This window comes from Bacillus rossius, chromosome 1 (assembly GCF_032445375.1).
Source record: "Bacillus rossius redtenbacheri isolate Brsri chromosome 1, Brsri_v3, whole genome shotgun sequence".
Lineage (NCBI taxonomy): Eukaryota > Metazoa > Arthropoda > Insecta > Phasmatodea > Bacillidae > Bacillus > Bacillus rossius.
In genome coordinates this window covers 97593114-97613505 of record NC_086330.1, presented here as the reverse complement: position 1 = coordinate 97613505, position 20392 = coordinate 97593114, and the positions used below count along the sequence as shown (strand labels likewise).

At 33.5% G+C, this 20392-nt stretch overlaps 1 protein-coding gene across 7 annotated transcripts in view; it reads right to left on the bottom strand.

Annotated features, from left to right (window-relative positions):
• LOC134540557 (TGF-beta receptor type-1) overlaps positions 1 to 20392 on the bottom strand; it is a 107452-nt gene that overhangs the window by 34083 nt on the left and 52977 nt on the right. For 4 of the 7 annotated variants that reach the window (XM_063383389.1, XM_063383396.1, XM_063383382.1 and 1 more), the window contains exons 4-6: positions 19188 to 19433; positions 12258 to 12488; positions 7679 to 7852 (exon numbers count right to left, since the gene is read on the bottom strand). In XM_063383389.1, coding sequence (XP_063239459.1) covers positions 7679 to 7852; positions 12258 to 12488; positions 19188 to 19433 — 651 coding nt within the window. The remainder of the gene's footprint in view (positions 1 to 7678; positions 7853 to 12257; positions 12489 to 19187; positions 19434 to 20392) is intronic. The other 3 variants (XM_063383405.1, XM_063383420.1, XM_063383413.1) reach the window with 1 other exon arrangement.

The window sequence follows — 20392 nt, the reverse complement described above, 5'->3', positions numbered from 1 at the left end:
TAACTACAGAGCACTGAGATGGTATACACATGGTTTGGAGCCACTATCCTACTGTAGGTCCTGTCTCTTAAGCCTCTGAGCATAGATGTGCAACATCAAACTCTATCGATACTTAACTATATTATGTATCACAAAGTTTAAAAAATCACACAAAATTACTAGAAACTTAGACTTTTATTTTCATAACAATTTTTTTCTTAAATTTCAAAAATAAGTATTCTTCACATATTTAAGAATTCAATGAAAAGTCTTTAATCAATTACTTGCTGGACTACAACCATGTTGGATTAGGGTCAATCCATACCAAGTGGTCCAGCACTGGTTGCTTGACCATTTTTTAAAAATTTAATAATTGTGCCTTGTTAACATTATGTATTGACCATTTAAAACTGGCACAATTGAATTTTTATTCTCTCTGGTTTGATTATAGCAGCCATTTTGTTGCCATGGCGCACGACAATTTTTACATTTACAAGGGTTTACCTACATTGCCATAGCTGAGCTTTGGTAGGTCATAGCATGATGAAACAAAATCTGAACTGTTAAACACCTTATATACTACAATTCTGATCATAAACCATCTTTCTAAAATCACTCAATCTTACCAACTTTGAAGGTTAAACTTCTGACTCACAATTGCCAAAATTTGCATTTTCATAATTTTTTTTCAGAATGAAGGCAGCATGTGTTGGGCTCCAAAATATTTTTGGAAATACTTATGTAATAGTAGCTAGTGTGAACACAAATTATTTGGAGTGTGAGACTTTGCTACTTTATTTTTACAACTTTGTAAAATTAATTTTTTTATATTTTTGCATACTTTACGGCTTAATATCTCTGGTGGGTAGTTATCTAAAAATCTGAAATTTGCACACAACTAAGCACTCCATGGTACATAACTCCTGTTAAAATTTTGACTTTGAGATTCAACTGGTTCATAAGTTACAGCCTTGCCAAACTTGTGTAAAATTGAAACGGTGCATACATTTCAATCTCATCTTATGAAACACTTAAAAAAGACACTGTTCCTTGGGTTCAGCATATAATTTACTTCTCAGATGGATCATCCAGTATGAAAATAAAAAGAATTTTATGAATGTCTGTCACCATAAGAATGATAAGGCCTTAGTGCAGAGTGGAATTTCTTCGCAACATCAAATGGAAAAATGCCTGTGATGGTGTCGGAGGAACAACATAAAGGGAATTAACAAAGGCTAGTCTTCAAAAACAGTCAAGGATCACATTCATTCCCGTGAAGATATGATTATGTACTGTACACAGACAATTAAAGGTATAAAACATATGCATGTTAAAGAAGAGGAAATTACTGCTCGACAAGAAGAGCTCAAACCTAGGTTTAACAACTGCCAATGACTCCCAGGAACACGGAAATTTCACCGCTTTGTTCCACTCACTGAGATTATAACGAGATACTATGCAACATCCAAATCAGAAGAGTATAAGGATCTTCCAGTTTCAACCAAGTCTGTCACCCTGATTCTTCGGAACAGTGAAATTGATGCCTGTGTGTATGATGAACAGTGGTGGCTAGGAGTCATTGAGGAAGTTAATTTTGTAAACAATGACATTTACGTAAAATTTTACAACACAGCTGGACCTAGAACGTCATTTAAGATGTCATGTGCAGACAGAGTGTAGGTGCCTCTTAAGAATGTGTTGAGAAAGCTCAGTCCATCAGAACTATCCACAGCAACTGGACGTTCACACAATATTCCAGCTTCATTATGTAATGAAATTTCAATGCTGTTTAACAAACATAGAAATTAAGATATGGTGAACAAATTAAAATCGCTGAAAAATCCTAATGGCTTAAATCGTAAATAAATGTAGGCAATTTTATTAATCTCAAATTATTTCTATCGTAGTAAATAAAAAATTGCAAAGACAAAAAAAATCTACTTACATCCAAGATTTTTTTTTTTTTTATAATTTCAAAAGAAAACACGTCCATATAGGTTCATAGGTCATATGCTAGTATTTGTCTCAAAAGAGAAATAAATATATCAATAAAATTTACACTCCAAAGAAATAGTTTGTCACTATCAGGAAATGTTATTCAATACTGTTCAGTTAAGTTATGCAAAAATTTAAGTACCTCCCTTTTTTAAATTTCTTGCTTTCTTCCTCATCTGAGGCGTAGGCTTAAATTCACCTTCATTCTTCCTAAAAGAAACTTGCATCAAAGCATTCAGCATTGGCGACTGCAACGATGATCTATGTGATGTCTTTATTAGTTTCAGGTTACTAAATACCCTCTCTACACTTGCATTACTATGAGGGAGTATCATCATTTCTTTCACTAGCTTGCAGAGTGTTGGGAAACGCAGTTTACCATTCTCCTCATACTTTGACACTTTGTGCCAAAAAAACATCAATAGGATCTGATAGCTGCACATTCGATACAGCTATGTCCCAAAGTGTACATATATGCAAAATATTCTTCATTCAAAGCATCCCATTCTTCTGCTGAAATCACATTTGGGAAAGCTTTGGCCAGGAGTTCCACCTTCTCCCAATCCCCACACTGTTTGTTTGCAGGGTCAAAGATATCTACGTTCAAGATAATGTGATCATTGAGTGGCAGGAGGCGATACAGTTTCTATGTACCGATACAGTTTCTATGTACCAGTTTCATAAAACTTACGTACATTGAGGAAAAATTCAACTTTTTCAGAAGGTGAAATCTGGTTTTCCGTTAAAAAATTCCGTGTTGCATGGCCAATAAAAATGGAAGAATCAGAAAGCTGGTTTGATCGTTGAAAATCAATAGTAGTCAAATCACCTTTCTGTATCGCAGAAAACTGAACAAAGCTAGCGATAGTTTGTCTCAGCAGTACACACACCTCGCAATACAGTTTATATAGATATGGGTCGTCTTGCTGAAATAGAACATTGAACTTCTCAAACCGTGGCAAAACTTCTTGGAGAAAAAGGAAATACAATTTTGCTGAATTTGAGTGCAGGGTTGATTTGATTTGTTTGACAGATTCCAGAGAACTCTCTTTTGGGTCAACCAAAACAAAATACTCGATCAAAGTTGGCCATTGTTCAAGTAAACGATTGACACATTGAAGTATGGCCAACCACCTGGTGAAAGAAGGCCGCAAAATTTTATGTTCATCCATTTCTAACAATTGTTGTACAGTATTTGCCTGTATTAATTTTTTCTTTTTCCTGATGTCTTGAAGTAAGAGTAGACATCTCTCAACAACTGTTCGCACACATTTGGTAATTCTGCATATGCGTGTGATGCAGCAAGATGAGAAACATGGAAGGTGCAGTGGAGAAACCAAACATTTTCTTGCTGTTCCTTAACTCTTGAGAGAACAGAGTTTAATTCTCCAACCATGGCCTTTGCACCATCTGAAGACATTCCCAAACAGTTACTCCAAGGTATTTCATCTTCTTTGAAGGAGCTGTTCACAATATCAAATAGGTTTTCTCCAGTTGCTTTCCCTTCAATCGCCACAATTTTGTATAAACGTGTCTCAACTTGCTGAACAGTATAAAATCTAGCCAAGATAACCATCTGTCTGTTAACTGTGATGTCTGTAGACTCGTCAATTAACAGTGGGAAGAAAGTGTTTTTCATTGAACTAACAGTTTCTTCTTCTTCACAAGAAGCTAGTGCCTGCTGAATTATCATGCTTGTTTTGGAGCGACCAAACCGAAAGTCTTTTGCAATGTTACTATCCAGGAACATCTTCGGCACCAATTTAGAGAACTTGTCACTTAAGCTTAATGACAAGTTATTTTCGCAAACAAAATTTGCCCAAAATAGATCTGCATCAACACCCCTATTATTTTCCTTTGCCATTAAGTTTGTGAGCGACAAAGTTTGTTCCACACATCGTTGGTTTTTTTTTTTGTGACTCTGTGTTACCATGGCGACGTAAATCTTTAAGTCCGCCAGTAGCAATACTCAGCACAGAATTGCATACTGTGCACTTTGCTTGATTATCACTACCGCCCGGCTTTAACCACTTCAATTCTTGTTCCCAGTCCCTTTTGTAATGTTGTTTGGCCGCAACACATTCAGAAGACAATTTGCGTTTCTATTCCATTGTAGGTTATAGGTGATTAACTATTTATTTTCATTACACTGTCCACTTCCCATTACGAAAATCTAGTGTTTATGTGAAGATCTTTCTAAACAAAACTATGTCATCAACAAAGAACACTCGGCTATGTTTAATACAGCTTACCAAACACGCAAACAGTTGCAGTCTAAAAACTTATTTTCACTATCGGCGACATGCAAATGCATACAACCATAACTGAAAAGAGTGAAGTGGCAACTATGGGCTAAGCAGCTAAGGCGCGAGCGCATCTGGCAACGCTGTCTCCATTCTTGTTACTCTCTTTGGCTTGACCTTGAGCTCGCCTACGCTCCAGTAGATAAAGAAGTTGTTGCGCTACGTCTGCATGCGACACGGCACGTCAGCTGCATCTTCAATAGGCTACACTTGATTGTGAAGTTCATTACCATTTCTTTTTTGTATGTGCGTTACAGTTTCTTAAACATTTAGCAGGTGTGCATTATTTTTATCTACAAAGTGGAAAGTGTAAAACGAAATGCAAGGCCTCGATACAAAATTTAATATTATTGATGCTTGCGAAGAGAGTTGTGAAAAGTTAAATGTGGTTTAACCTTAATTTGTTATTAACACTTTTGACAAGATTATGTGTATATATTTGAACAAAGTTTTAGTAGTGCGGTAAAATTCAGTCTCTTTTTCAACATACAAAAATTGTTTCCCTAATACAAAATTAGGTACTATAGAAAATGTTAAAATCATTCAGTGCTTACTCACGAATAACTGAAAGTTTAAATCACAGAAATCGGTCATTTACTTTTGGAGTTACAACTCTCACCGACTTCAATTTGACACTCCCCACCAACGCTCATTACATCACTGCAAATTAGGGATGGATCGGTACCGGTTCTCAGTTCCTACAGTTCTCAGAATTTTAACCGGCACCGAGAACCACAGCTAAAATGTCGGTGCCGGTGCCGGTGCCGGTAGTATAGCAAAACCCATACGAAAATAGTCCTTCACTACAATTTAACTGCAGCATGAAATGGCTCAACTCACGTCCAATTCACATTTGAGTTATTTTTTTGGACTTCAGTGGAATAATATTCATCTCTAACTATAAAATAAATTACAAGTGAAAATATTTAATATTCTCGTCACATCTGTAAACAAAGTACGTTTTTCAATAAAAACATAACAGTTGAAGGTGTCATAGATGTAGTTCATCGATGTGTCCAACTGTATAATGTGCCTCAGCAGAGATATGAGAACAGAAAGACGCCATGTTTGTTTCAATGTTTTTTTTTTTTTTTAAATAGGCAGCTAATTGAGTTGTTGACTCGTAAGTATGGGTGACGTGTGTAAAGAACAATTTAAAGTGCAAATTCCATAGTAGATTTGTTTAATAGCATTGATGATTGATTTTAAATATTTCCATAATAATTTTCGGCAACCTAAAATTTTATGCTTTTTGAGCAGTGCTGTGGAGTGCAAGTTCACCGCATCTGCAGCCATCTAGCGGAATGGCTAGTAACTTTCTCTTTTAGGCAAACGGGATTGCTTTGAAAGTGGCACGTCTTATTTTGATGGACAATTTATTAATTTAATTATTTTAAATTTCGCCATCATTAAATTTATTTTCATTAATGTAATATTTTATTTTTATTCATAGGTTTTAAAGGAGGGTGTATGTAAATTTCTTGAGGTAATTGCTAGATTAATATAGTAAATTTTAGTTTTATTAAGTATTCTCTATATTATTTATAATTATTTTTCACTAATACATATTACATTTGTATTAGGTTGGTGTTTCTGCTGTAGCTTGAAAACTATACTAAACATTTTAATTTGCTTTGATAGCCTCTTTAAAGACTGAAACATTATGCCAATGCATTTCTTTGTAAGAATACAATAAAAACAATGAGGACAGAACAATACAAACAAATTGTTTTCAGTGTTATAAATACAGTACAACCCTGTTATAACATTCTCCAAGGGACCAACATAAAAAAATGTTATAAGCAGGAAAATGTTATAAGCAGGAAATCATCTTCACTTTGTAAAAATTACGCATGGATTGATTAAATTAAAAAGTTTAGGTAAAACAACACAAAATACAGGAGTATTACACTAAGTACAGCAATAGAGTGGAAAATTGGTTAATTTTATTTATAGGTAATACCTAATACCTAATAATATGCTAAAGAAAAAAATATGTTTTGTACGATACAGTTCAGAGTCGAAACAGAAATATTCAACTCTTTTGCAATCACAACACGCGTTTTGTTGGGGTTCCTGTCCACTTGGTTAATAAACTGAATTTTTTCAGCTACAGAATATATTTTCGCTTATATTTATCGGCCATCATAACCGTACAAAAACCTGAATAAAATTTCAATACGGCGTATTTTAATTAAATACGACCGTGACTACAATAAGTAAAAAAAAAAAAATTACGGTAAAGGTTAACCACAAACAAAAGCCGTGAATATATCCATAGAACAGTTAACCATTTCAAGGTGTTAAACCTTTGAAACAAAAACCAGCACCATAGACTACAGTAGCACTGTTTCCGACCATGTATCAGTGCACAAAATGCGCATCATAAGTATAAAGGAACAAGTCATAGGCTAACAAGCGTGAACAGGACGCCATATTGATAGTCGATCCGGTGCAAGTTGTGGAGTGCGTGTGTACCATGTCTATGGTGAACTACTCAAATGTAAACATCTGATGTTTGTATATGCGTGCTGTATTTTCTAGCTATGGTTTCGCTCTAAATTATGACTTTGAAGGAAGGGATACGGCAAATTGTGGCAGTTATCAAAGAAAATTTGAACGTTAAAGGCGGGAATGTAGAAATTTTAATATTGTTACAGGCGGGAAATTAAAGCATTGTGATAAATGGAGAAATGACGGGACCATGAAATTATGGTGTTATAGGCGGGAAAATGTTAAAAACGGGAATGTTATAACCGGGTTGTACTGTAGTAAATTGTTAAACATGTAAGTCTGGAAAGAGGCATTTTAGTGCTTTTATTTGTAGCCAAAACAATAAATAGTTTATTACTTGAAACACCTCATAAATAATGTGTGAATAATGTTTATTTTATTTTTCAAGTCAGAACCGAGAACCAAATTTTAAGAACCGGTACCGAACCGATAACCGGAAAAAAACAGGAACTGACCCATCACTACTGCCAAAGTTAACTGGGTGAGTCATAAGTAACAGCCACGAGCAAAGTCTGCTCTACTAAGATATAGTTTCTTCAACTCTGTAGCTCTCATAGTTTACGAGTGTTAAACAGTGTCGAATCCTCATCCGAAGTGACACCCAACCCAAGATGAAAGATATTCATATTTCTGTCAGAAATTAACGTCAAAAATTTGAATGTGGACAGCTCAATTGGTGCCGGATTTCATAATGTCCAGAACCACAGAAACTATTCCAAAGCAGAGTAAGGCATAATACTGCTGGGCTATTAATAAAAATTTAAGTTGAATCACAAGTGCTCTCGCTGTCCAAAATAAACTGTTCCCACCAGGATGACATGGTGACCATGCAAATGTGTGCTGTCTGTGTAACTGTCAGTAAGCAGCATCTGCCAGAGCACACTCACACTGACCCTGTGTCCCCACAATCTCCATGTGAAGGTGCGCGAGGCCGGTGGCGATCGACAGAGCCATGCGGATCATGCCGGCAATCTCAACGGTGCTCCTGCTTAGGTAGTCGAACAGCGAGCCGTTCTCGTGGTAGTCCGTTACCAGCCACAGCTGAGTCCACGTCCCGTTGTCTGCAATGCAAAATAAAACTGTATCTTGTAAGTCTATTTTCACTTATTTACAGTGTGCAGGCCTAGGTTTCTCATATCTCCTGTACGAAATAGATAGGACAAGATTATATGGTGAACTGCAATAAAGCCGAAATAGCACCGAAAAGAATGTCAATACACTATATAAAACCGAAATGCAAGTTAATGTTCCATAAAGCATCGAAATGCAACAAAAAAAATTCATGAAAGTAATCAGCTTATTTAATCAAAACTTAACTAGGATTGCAAAAATGTAATCTTTCAATAGATTAAATTTTACGAATGTAAATTATTTGGTATGGAGTTAGCATCAATATGAATGTACAAAATACATAGATTGAAGAAAAAAATTTTTTTTATATTATAACTGTTATTAATAAGTAATCACTAACTGAAGTGAAAAGTTCTTTAGCAGCAATGAGCGATTTTTGGTACGGGAAAAACTTATGACTTTGCGTCACCGACATGCTAGTGACGTGTTGTGCCAGCCAGGCAACACACAGCGGCCTATGCACATGTATACACATATATACACTATACACTAATACATTGTATATACTCGGCTGTATCATGTGCGTATTGGACTCTTTTTGGATGGGTAAAATCTTGTGAGTTCACGTCACCGACATGCTGTAGTAGCAGAAAGTGAAGTTCAATTGACTGCATTAAGCTATTTTCTTTTGTTTATATATTTACGTAGTGAATGTTGATTTTTCAAGGATAAAACCATTTATTCTAATTTTAAAGTTATAAGTTTTTCATTTAATTTTTATTTTCTAAGGAAAATTTAACATTATTATGTGGTACATATTGGGAGTATTGGCTATTTTTTAGTAGGCAGTTAAGTTGAGGTTATTTTTTTTTGTTTATTTATTTACATAGTATGGGTTCGTGTTATCGACATGCTAGTGATATAATACCAAAATCATTTTGTTATGTACATTTGACGTAGAAATGATGTCATATTACACATTTAAAAACAAAGTTTTAAGTTTTCACTTCTGTTGACAGTTCCATGACTGCCTTTTCATTTTTTTTTTTACATCATGATAGTATTGGAACAGTTTACAAATGCACATATACTTGCTGATTTATTTTTATTGTTCTGCCTATTATAAATTATTTTACTGTAAAAGTGCATCAAGTATCAGTCAAAATGACACTGTTTTGGTGAAGTACACATCATTTAACACATAATTATAGTATTTGTTGAAAATTGTGTTATCTTTATGAATAAACAGTTCATAAAAAATAAAAATAATAACACAGAAATCTTGTGTTTTAAAAACAAAAGTTCTCTAAAAGTAAAATCTTAAAATCTTGTCCCTAGTAATAGACATTAATTTAAATATAAAAAGTTTCTTTTAAGAGTACTAATAGGTGCTACAAAAGTGCAATCCTCCATTTAACTTGAATGTGCATAACGTCATGCATACCCACAAGTCTGCCTTTAAAAAATTTGTGTTAGTCTTTTAAAAAATTGTTTTTTAATTCATAATTACGTATACTAGTTAAGTTATATGGTAACCAAAGTCATGGATTTTTATATATTTGAAAATTGTATTAATTATTTTAATAGGGTTTTACGTGCATAATAATAATATCAAAAAGAATATAATGATTATAATTATTTTATTATTACTCTGTAACATATCGCTGAAGAATGTTTTAATATGCTGCTAGGTTACAAAAGGTGCAAATTAAAGCTAAATGATCTTATAAATGCAAGTTAATTACTTATATAGAGTGACCCCACTTGTGTGGAAATGTTTTAGAGCAATGCATGTAAAAACTAATGTGTGTCTCCTGCAGCTTATCAGGACAAAAAAGTTTATATATATTACTTCACAAAATATATCATCATGTTAAATATTTCATCGCAATCCATAGGCTAGTAGCATACTTACAGCCAGACAAAGACTACAATTTTAAAAAAGGTTTATTTGGCCTCTGTAAAAATCCAAACCTGATCTATGATACACTTATAACAGGTACTATGCTTAGCAATTGCATGGACCTACATGACAACATGCAAAACACACATAGTACCTATCAGCCGTATAAACCAGGTTTATCGCAGGATCACTTTCAGATTTTCGTTAAATGGGAATGTAGGTTGGCCCGTCAGTTTTCACACAAATTTAGGTTAGACTGAATTTATTACAGCATAACCGCATTTATTCAGCCCTTGTTGATCCGGATCTCCGGACAATCGGGATCAGATTTGTAGACATTTTATTTAATGTTTACATAAAAAGTTTTAACTACGTCAGCAAGAATTTAACTAGAAGTATATCAAATATTCACTTTTTAGTTTTATTTCATGTAAATTTACAGCTTGAATTGTAGAATTATGGTAATAAAATGATTTTTGTTCAGTTTAGAAAGCGCACCAGCTGATAAATATCATGGTGTACTCGGAACATCAGTCTGAGACCACTCCAGCTGAAGGCTAGCCTACAAATGATTTAGCACAGAAAATAGCACACGCACTCGCACAGGGCACACGCACAGCACAGAACTTCAACCTACAATTAAATAACACACGCACAGAGAAATCGGAAGTTTATACAAAATATTTACGAAAATTAAAGGAAGTGCAGCGAAGGAAAAATTGTGTACATGTATTGGTAGCCTTGTAAGAGGAAAACAGCTGAAATGTGTTTATTTGTGTTGCGCGCGCTGTGAGGATGGATGAGAAGGAAAAGAATTTGGTTTAAGGTAGCAAAAATCACAATTTACCTCCAGGTCTCTGAACAATCGTACACTTCTAACCTTAAACAGAATATCCTTCGAAAGGGTACAATGTTACAGACCTTTACATTGTATGGCATGTTTACGTATTTAACACTTTTTTCTGCACAGGAACTTTCAATCTGTAGTTCTAAAATGCTATAAAAATCGTAACTATATAACTAAGAAATGTAAACAACACTAAATGAAAATATGTCGTTTTGGTGCCATTAAGGTAAACTGGCATAATAATAATGTGAAACACAGAATTAAAATATATGACGCCTTGCAAGGTAATTCTTTTCATTTACAGAATACTTACAGTGATATGAAATCCTTGTTTGCGCAAGGCATCAACGATCGATTTTCATCTGCAAAGGGTTGATAAGAAAAAAAACTTTACAGTCAGTTAAAAATGTTGGTATTAGATTATTTAATAAATTACCATCAGCTCTAAAAAATATGGAGCAATATAATTTATTTAAAAAATAATTATTTCTTTATTTATCACATAAGACTTTTTATAATATAGATGATTATGAACAGGAGGTAGCTTCGTAAAATGTTTACTGTAATTATGTATTAGTTTTCTTTTATATATAATATTATCTAAATATGTACTTATTCATGGAAGTGCAGCTGTTATATTATTTTAATTGTATGCTTTTAATACTGTTCTTGTACCTGTTTATGTGTTTGTATTTATGTTTATTTGTATTTTTTATGACATATTCTATACCATTATGTATGGTCTATTGAATGCAATAAAAAATCAAATCAATCAATGAAAAACGCCTGCCACACATTTTTCTTGGCTTCTTCATTTTTGAACGCTGCCAGGGTTTTATCAAATAAAATTGGTTTGCTTTCAACCAGGCAAACTAAACTTATGTCGAAATTAGTCTCTTCATTCATGTTGAAATTGAAGGAGACTATTTAACTTCCCGCGCCTAATATCAAAACAATAATGTACAAATCTAGTCAAATTACGTACGTATTTAACATTTACAATTGCGCATGACCTCGGTGGTAAGCCAGTTTTCATTGGTCAGCGAGCAGCGCACAGCACACACGCACAGAGAATATTAAAAGTTGGTCAACTTTCTGTGCGTCGATCCTGTGCTATTTTCCCGTGCGTATGCTGTGCTCGAGTGTAGGTGGCGCAATTCAAAAACCTCGTTTCTATTTTCTGTGCGTGTGCTATTTTCTGTGCTAAATCATTTGTAGGCTAGCCTTGAACTATTAATGATAAATTGCTTGTGTGACCATACTTCATTCACGTTTGAAACAAAAGATAGTGGACAAATTTTTTGTTAAGAAATTATAGAAAAGTTATTTTTAGATTTTTAAATTTCTTTTAAATAATATAGGGCATGTATACTATGTATTTTTGTTACAACTTAATTTTTTATTGTAACATAAGTAAGTCTGCTTATTTAAGGATTTAATTTTGCTTATTACCCATTTTACCCTATCTGGATTTTCGATTTTCCGAATTTCCTTTGGTTCCTAGTTGGTCCAGATAAACTATGTTTAACTATACGTCAAACATGAACTTGCCTACAGATGGTAAAGAAAACACAAGGCACCGATCAAGTTGCAGTCGTTCAAACAGAGCTGCCACAACGCTGAGCAACAACTAACTTCTACTGACCTTTGTTGTCCGCTGCTATGAAGCCGAGAATGTTTTCGTGCCGCAGCATGACGGTCTGGTAGATCTCTGCCTCTCGGAACCACGACCGCTCCTCGCGAGAGGAGAATATTTTCACTGCAACGTTTTCTCCTCTCCAGCGACCACGCCACACTTCCCCAAACCGCCCCTTGCCAATTATTTCCACCAGCTGAATCTGTCTTGCAATACTCCGCTGCACGAGCAGAGGCAACCCTGGGGGAAAATACCATTTCTTTATTCAGTAACGTTTACATAGACTGTGGAAAAAATAAACAAGAACATTCCACAAAACTTCACAATTACAAAGATTCTTTTTTTATATGTGTAACATCTTAGCTCTCAGTATACGGCATTTGGTACGAGTAATTTTGTGAATGAAAGTGGAGCAGCATGGAACATAAATGTGTAACCACGGTGCTCCCACCTGTGGCGGATGGTGCAAACCAACGTTCACAAAGCCAAAGGGAATCTTTATAGTTTTAGGTAACTGTTTAGTGAATGTTAACAAGATGAACATTATTTTAATACAATTACTTGTTGAAAATAAGGTCCACGGCCTGGCTTAGTAAATTTTCATATTTGAAAATTTGTGTGCTAATCAAATGATTCAATAGTCAACGTGGCTGCTCCGGCAACGAATTCTAGCGGTGGGTGCGAAAATTAATTTGCGTCAATAAATGTAGTTGAAAACACAATTTGGTCTGCATTATTTTAAAGAATTATGAGTTATATTTTGTGATCGAGTTTCGTATTATAAGTATATTTTCAACATGAGAACACATGAATTTGCTCGTTACCGAAGTTAGACGTTACACATCTCTGGTAAATACTAAAATTAATCAAATATTTTAACTAATGTTAATTTTAGACATTGATACTTTTAAGTTCACAATGAGAATATGACTTTGTGACTTTGAAAGTTGAGCCGAAATGTTTATAAAATAATGTTTGTGTTTTTTTCCCTCCCACCCAAGCTTTACCAAGCTGATCATTTCAAGCCCAATCCAGCAGTCTACCTTCTTCTTCTTCATTTTCATGCGAGTTAACAGAAGACATTTGCAATGACATGGCTTAAATAACCACCAGCTGAAAGCTAAGAGCAATCAATATCAATGCTACTGATGGGTCAGATCCCAATTTTCTCGAATCCAAAACTCAAATTTGAATCCCAGAAATTACCTTGAATATAACCCTCGAATCTGAATTTAGGTGTCAAGGATCAAAAATAAAACAATGTTCAATAAATGAAAAATATTAACAATGATGTTGAAACATTCTACCCTTTAAATGGTTGTTTCATAAACTAAGTTTACAGAATAAATGAATACTATTATTTAATTCATATAATGCATGTTAAATTTACAATATCTTAGGGAAATGGTAATTTGATAGGTATAAAGAAAAAAATTGAATTAATAAACTTCAGAGGTTATCAGGCTGAATGTTTTTGATTTACTTAATTTCCTTTAACATTTTTCATCTAATCTTTTTTTTTTTGTTATTTTTTTCTTCAAATAATGAATTCTTCAATTACTACAGATTTGATGGTATTTGAGTATTTGAGAATTTGATTGGTCAATTTCTAATCAATATTGTTTTTTTAAGGCTTATGGGTGTTTAAGCTTCTCTTTAAAAAAAATAATACTTTATCTCTTATGTGCAGAATGTGTTTAAATCATCAAAACATGCTGAGAGAAAGTCACTTCAAATGGCATGATTTTTTGTAAATTTTCACAGAATTATATAAAATCATCTTCATCAATTATTTGGTATTTTTATCCTTTAGATTCAAAATATATAGTGTTAATATACTTAATATATTTAATAGACAGAAACAATTGATCAAATAATTTTACTAACATCTTTAAGTAAGCAACATAGATCAAGTTTTGTATATTAGTTTGGAATTTAAGTACCCACATGTGGCTTCCTTCTAACGTCCCAAATGAACCCAGCTCTATCGGTCAACTATGAAACTGGATATGCTAATGATAGTACTATATAAATTTATTTGTGCATGTTTTTAGGAGAAAATAATGGTTTAAGTGGTTTATTATTATTGCTTTTGGGTGTAATTCTGATGCTTATGACTATCATTCCACTTGCAAATATAATTAGTCATGTTGTTTGTATACTGTATCATTCTTCCCTGACTATGTGAGAGTGGTTCATGCCGTACCTTAAACTTTTGTCACCTTATAGCATTTTTATATAGTTAAACTAAGATTGTAGAGTGTGATATGTTTGAAATAAATCAAATTCTACCAGTGAACAATTGTCACAGTTATGTCTCAATTATGTAATTTCACTGTGAATCTAATGAGTAATGCTTTAGTTAAACCCATTATCTTCAAGCACTACTATTACTAGGAAGGCTTACTCAATGCCACATTATAATTTTTTTGTCTTTAACTACAAAAAGCAGTAAAGTATTTATTGTACATTATTACTAAAAAAAAAAAAAAAAACAGTTCAGTTTATTCCTAAACTAAAAACCTTTTTTTTTTCTTAAATGTCACAATTACTAATATTCAAGTTACTCATGATAGTAATCACTTGTAAATATTAACAAAAAATTTTAGCAGAGCCTGAGAATATTAAACTATGTCATATTTGATCACAATCTTGAAAATATAATCCCATAATATAATTATAATTAAAAAACTTTTAGAGCCCAGTAAAGCAGAGTGATGGGTCAAATCCCAATGTCAAGGGTCAAAAATAAAATTATGTACAATAAATGAAAAATATTTACTATGGTGTTGAAAAATTCTAACCTTTAAATGTTTTTTTCACAAACTAAGTTTCCTGAATCAAGACATGTTGTATTTTATTTATATAATTAAATGTTAAAAGTACAATATCTCGGGGGAATGGTGACAGGAAATGTACAAAGGAAAAAACTGACAGTATAAACTTCAGAGGTTATCAGTGTTGAATTTTTTTAGTTTACTTTATTTCCTCTAATATTTTTCTTTGGATCATTTTCCTTGAATATTTAGTCCTTCAAATCCTACGGATTTAATTATATTTGAGGATTTGAAGATATGATTGGCCCATTCCTAATTTTTTTATACAAAGGTTTACGTCATAATGTTGCGAACAGAGGCGTAGGGGACAGGGCTTCCACGATTATTCAATTATTTATTTATTTATTGAGGTGAAACTTCTTTGCTGAGGGGGTATAATTTTTGAGCATTACGAAAATTCCAACCGAATGAAAGGAATAGTTAGGTATGTGGTGGGGAAACCGGTAGAGGAGAGTGAGTCAAAGGCGTCACTCCAACACATGCACTAGCGGTCAAATGGGAAGACAGCAAGGGAGGGAGGGAGGGGCATATGTACACAGTGTAGCATGCTATATACTAGTTGGAACGGCGGAAAGGGGAGCTGGCACGGAAGAGGTAGAAATAAAGCAGCCGCGCTGCTACTGAATTCTCATAACGCTGCTTGTGTTTGTCTACTCCTCCATTTTCGTAACTGCTAACGATTGATGCTACCATATTTATTTATTTTATTTTATTTTATTTAAAGTATCTTCAAATTAATTATTCATGTGGAGAAAAGTTATTAATTTTGTACCATTAACTTAATACCCCAACAACCAGGTTGGGTACAACAATTAATTCTGTATTTTCAATGAATTTTGAACATATTAATTCTGAAACATTTGTATAGTATTTTAGCTATCATGAGCCAATTATTACGATTATAGACACTGATAATTCTGCATAATTCATAAAAAGTGAGAAACTAATTACCATAATTGATTCATGTTTCCATCAAATTAAATAACAAATTCATTGTAAAATATATTTGAAAACATTAACTTTGAATTTTTTTTCATTTGAGATCATACCAGCAACCTTACTATTTTATTTCTTGTTCAATAATATTTACCATTTTCATTTGAGATCATACCCACATCCTTACTATTCTCAATTATTATCTCTTATTCAATAAATTTATACTAATAATTTATCTCTATCTACACCTAATAAGCAAGAAGTTTCAATTCTGTCACACGTGGACTCCACACCCACACTTTTGAATTTATATGTCACATGGCTACCAACAGTCGAGGGACTATACGGTGGGTACAACACATACAGAACACAAATGTTGTCCCTGCAAGTACGTGGGCACTGCCCTTCCATAGGCACCAAGAGCAGGCAGGCACCACCTGAAGGGAAGCACCGCAAGACGGTAGGCACAACCGCAATTAGCCAACATACATAGGCAGCCAGTACCATATACCTATAGGCACCATAACAGACACAAAAACTAAAATAAAAAAATTATATTACTACAAACGCCAGAGACCAGACCGCGATGCCAAAAACAAAAAAAATACAATACATAAAATATTTGGAAAATAAAAGATTTTTACAAGAACTGACTACAAGAGAGAAATAATTACACAAAGATTAAAAACTATTATAAATACTGAACATGAGAATAATATGGATTATTACAAACTAAGATCCAACTTATTACAAATTAAAAGAATAGTATCGTAAGCCTAGAAAAAGAATATAAGTAACTACTTTATTGAAATTGGTAATTATTTTATATATATCATTTTTGTTTTCTAAAATACATATGTAGGTATTAAAGAGTGAAACGGCTGCTAAAAATCTGGAACTCCAAGCCCTGTATTTTCAAGAAAAAATTACAACTAAGCTGACAACTATAACAGTTACAAACTAAATAGATAATCTAAAATGGCTTGACCTTCAGAAAATAAGGTTATTGAAGATTGAACATTGAATGTTTGTCCTGAACAGAATTAATAACAGAGTTCCAAATAAGTGAAACCATATTCTAATTTAGAGTGAATTAAAACTATATAAAGAGTAAGAAGAATAGGGTCCACATTGATAACATTGGTAAAATGTGATGTGTTTTATAAGTGATAGGGTTCTGAGTGAACTGGAAATTAGAGAGTTAACATGAAGATGAAAATACAATTTGGCATCTAATATGAATCCAAGATCTTTAATTATCTAATATGGGCTTCAAGCCAGTGCTGGTAATCTTGAGTCACCCTGGGGTGTTGGAATAGAACCCACAAACCTCACACCTGCCTTAGCGATCACGGCCACTAGGAGTCTTCTCCAGTGATAGTGCTACTCCCACCTCAGCCTACTGCAAAATGTTATAAGTGAGACTTTTTAATTTAGAAATTTGAAAATTTGAAACTTGTAGTGAATGAGCCTGTTAAAATTAATCACTAGCTGATGCTTCGCTACGGCAGTCCACAAGCAGAACACTCCTGCAGTGCTCATTATACTCGGTCTACCGCATAGGTAACCCTCTGCTGTGCCTCAATCAAAAAAAATTTAATTTTGAAAAATAACTTACGAAACAAAAAATTTGTAAGAACTAAGTAAGATAACTTAAGGAAATATAAACTAATCATGCCATCGCGGATTCAAAAGTTTTGAACTACCTTTAATTCACATTTAATTTAACCAACAATATTGTGTCAAAATGAAGGCAAAGATAATTACAGAAAGATTGAATTAAGATACAATAGTGAATAAGGCAGCAACAATGCATTAGTCATTGCCTGCCATGGAGATCAGAAAAATGTAGTTGAAAAACCCTTAAAAAATTTAATTAAAAAATAATTCAGATAATTACACAAAAAAAATCTCTTTGAGGTGCAAACTGCTTCACTTCCTCCCTGGAGAATACACGTACTGAATTTCACACCTCTAGGCCTCATCATCTCCGTGCTATGCAAACTACAAACAGACAAACTCTTTCTTATATAAATATCTATCATATTATTATTTTCTCTAAATGGTCTATTAGTGTTTCAAATTCTTTCTCTTACTATTGTTATATTTGTGTTCATATTGTAACTATCTCTTTATCAGAGAGGTCTATGGATGTTTGACAGTCATGTGAATAATGAAAGGAAATTGAAAGACATTATGTTAAACCAAGAACGATGGTGATTTAAATTTATATATATATATATATATATATATATATATATATATATATATATTAGTGTCTGACAATAATATAAGGTTTTATGTCTGTTTCTTATAATTACACCCACAAGAACCCTTAGATAAGTATTTTATATCACTCTTTGTCAGTAATAAAATGTATATTTATAAGGTCTGCTAATTTTGCTTCGTGATCATTTTGAGATATAAGTAACAAATTCTAGTTATTTTTTCTATAGTATGTTCTAGTGTTTGATTGTACAGATTAGTGAATATGTCACATTCCATTATTAATTTAAGCTAATCAAATAGTGAAATAATACAAGATTTTGGGCTTTAATAGTTATTGAATTTACTATCCCAAATTTAACAGTGCAAACTAAATTTTTTTTGCAGTATAAAACACAAATATAAAAAATTATGTAATCAGCTATCATAGAGTATTCATTATACCTATACAACTACTTATTTTGTATTTTCATATTTTGGGAGGAGTTAAGACTCCACAGAACCCACGCTGGCTACCGGCCTTCTACCACTCCTGTCGCTTCATAATTGTGCCAAATTAGGGTGGAAAACCAAAAAGGGTTTTAAACAGTCTCGGCTCCAGCAACACAATAGTACATACTGTCATAACATCCCTGTCGTTTAGAAAACAGTCTCGGCTATGCTGTATTCCTAAGGATCTCTATTATATATTACATATATTACAACAAAATAAAACAATGAAAAAAATGTCAAGCTTAAAATTATACTTTTCAACCATTATAGATGAGCGAGTGTTAAATAAAGATGATCTCAGTGTTTGTTGTTGACACCAAAAAAAAAAAATACAAAATACAAATTGGGCCAAAACCTTTTTTTTTTATTTTTGAGACGGCACCCCTGTCCCAATTCATTCATCCTGGAGTCCATTATCGGAGCCATGTCAAGCAAGGCGCTGCCATACCTGATCCGGAGCCACTGGTGGTCATCTCGATCATGTCCCGGAGGGAGACCCCTCCCAGTATCGGGTGGTCAGGCGCGTCGATGGAGTCCTCCGCGCACCCGTGCAGGGGCAGGGACATCTTGTTGCGCTTGCGCAGCCACATTGCCGCCACCACCGCCACCGTCATCAGCCCCAGGGCGACCACCACGTACAAAACGATCATCATGACGTCCGTGCTGGGCTCCATGCTCTGCGAGCTGTTTTTCTCTGGCACACCGACAAACGTGTTACATCACATCCGCCTACGAAAAACTAAACTGCTGATCGATGGAAACTATTCCAATATGGTACAATACCAGTTCCCTTGGATATTAATTTTTAAATGTATTGATGGCATACATAAGAAAGTAACTGATCAACTAGTTCATTAATGACATAAAAATATGTATGATTAAGTGCAAAACACTAACCCAGTAATAAGTCAAAGCTAATCTATTAAAAATAAAAGTCAGAAGAAAAGTTCTTGGCAAAATACATGGTACTTTACAGATATTATTAAACTTAGTTAGAATTTCTTAAAAGAAAAGTTTCTTAAAACTTTGATTAGTAAAATGTGTGAACATACCAACAATTCCTTTAACTTAATATGTAACATTAGACTTGCATTTGGAATTACCTGGGTGCAAATCCCAGCCTATCCATCCTGACAAACAGTATGATTGTTAGTATTCTTTACAACCTTGACAACTTTAATTTAAATTGAATTTAAAATCCTCTTTCTGACAAAGTGACCTGTCACAGACATAATTACATGAACTGTCCAAATATATTTAATATGGAAAAATCAAATTTTAAATGGTTTGCTTATAATTTTAATTATTTGTAAATAATCAAACATTTTAAATATAATTAATGTTACAAATTAAGTAACTTGCTATATGTTAGTTGAAAACAATTCCCTACAGCATTTGACAGTGGATCTCAGCAAATACATGATACAAGAATATATACAGATACAGTTATCAAGCAAATACAAGTACAAAATTACATGCAGACAGCAAAGATAAAGCCATACCATGCAATAAAAACAAACATGCTCATTGGAAACATTCAGTACAAGTGAACACAGACAGTGGAAGTAAGGCCAAAGTAAAAAGGTACAAAGGGGTATTTCACAAGGAAAAGAACCAAAGGAAAGGGTAAATGTGTTTGCATAAATAATATTT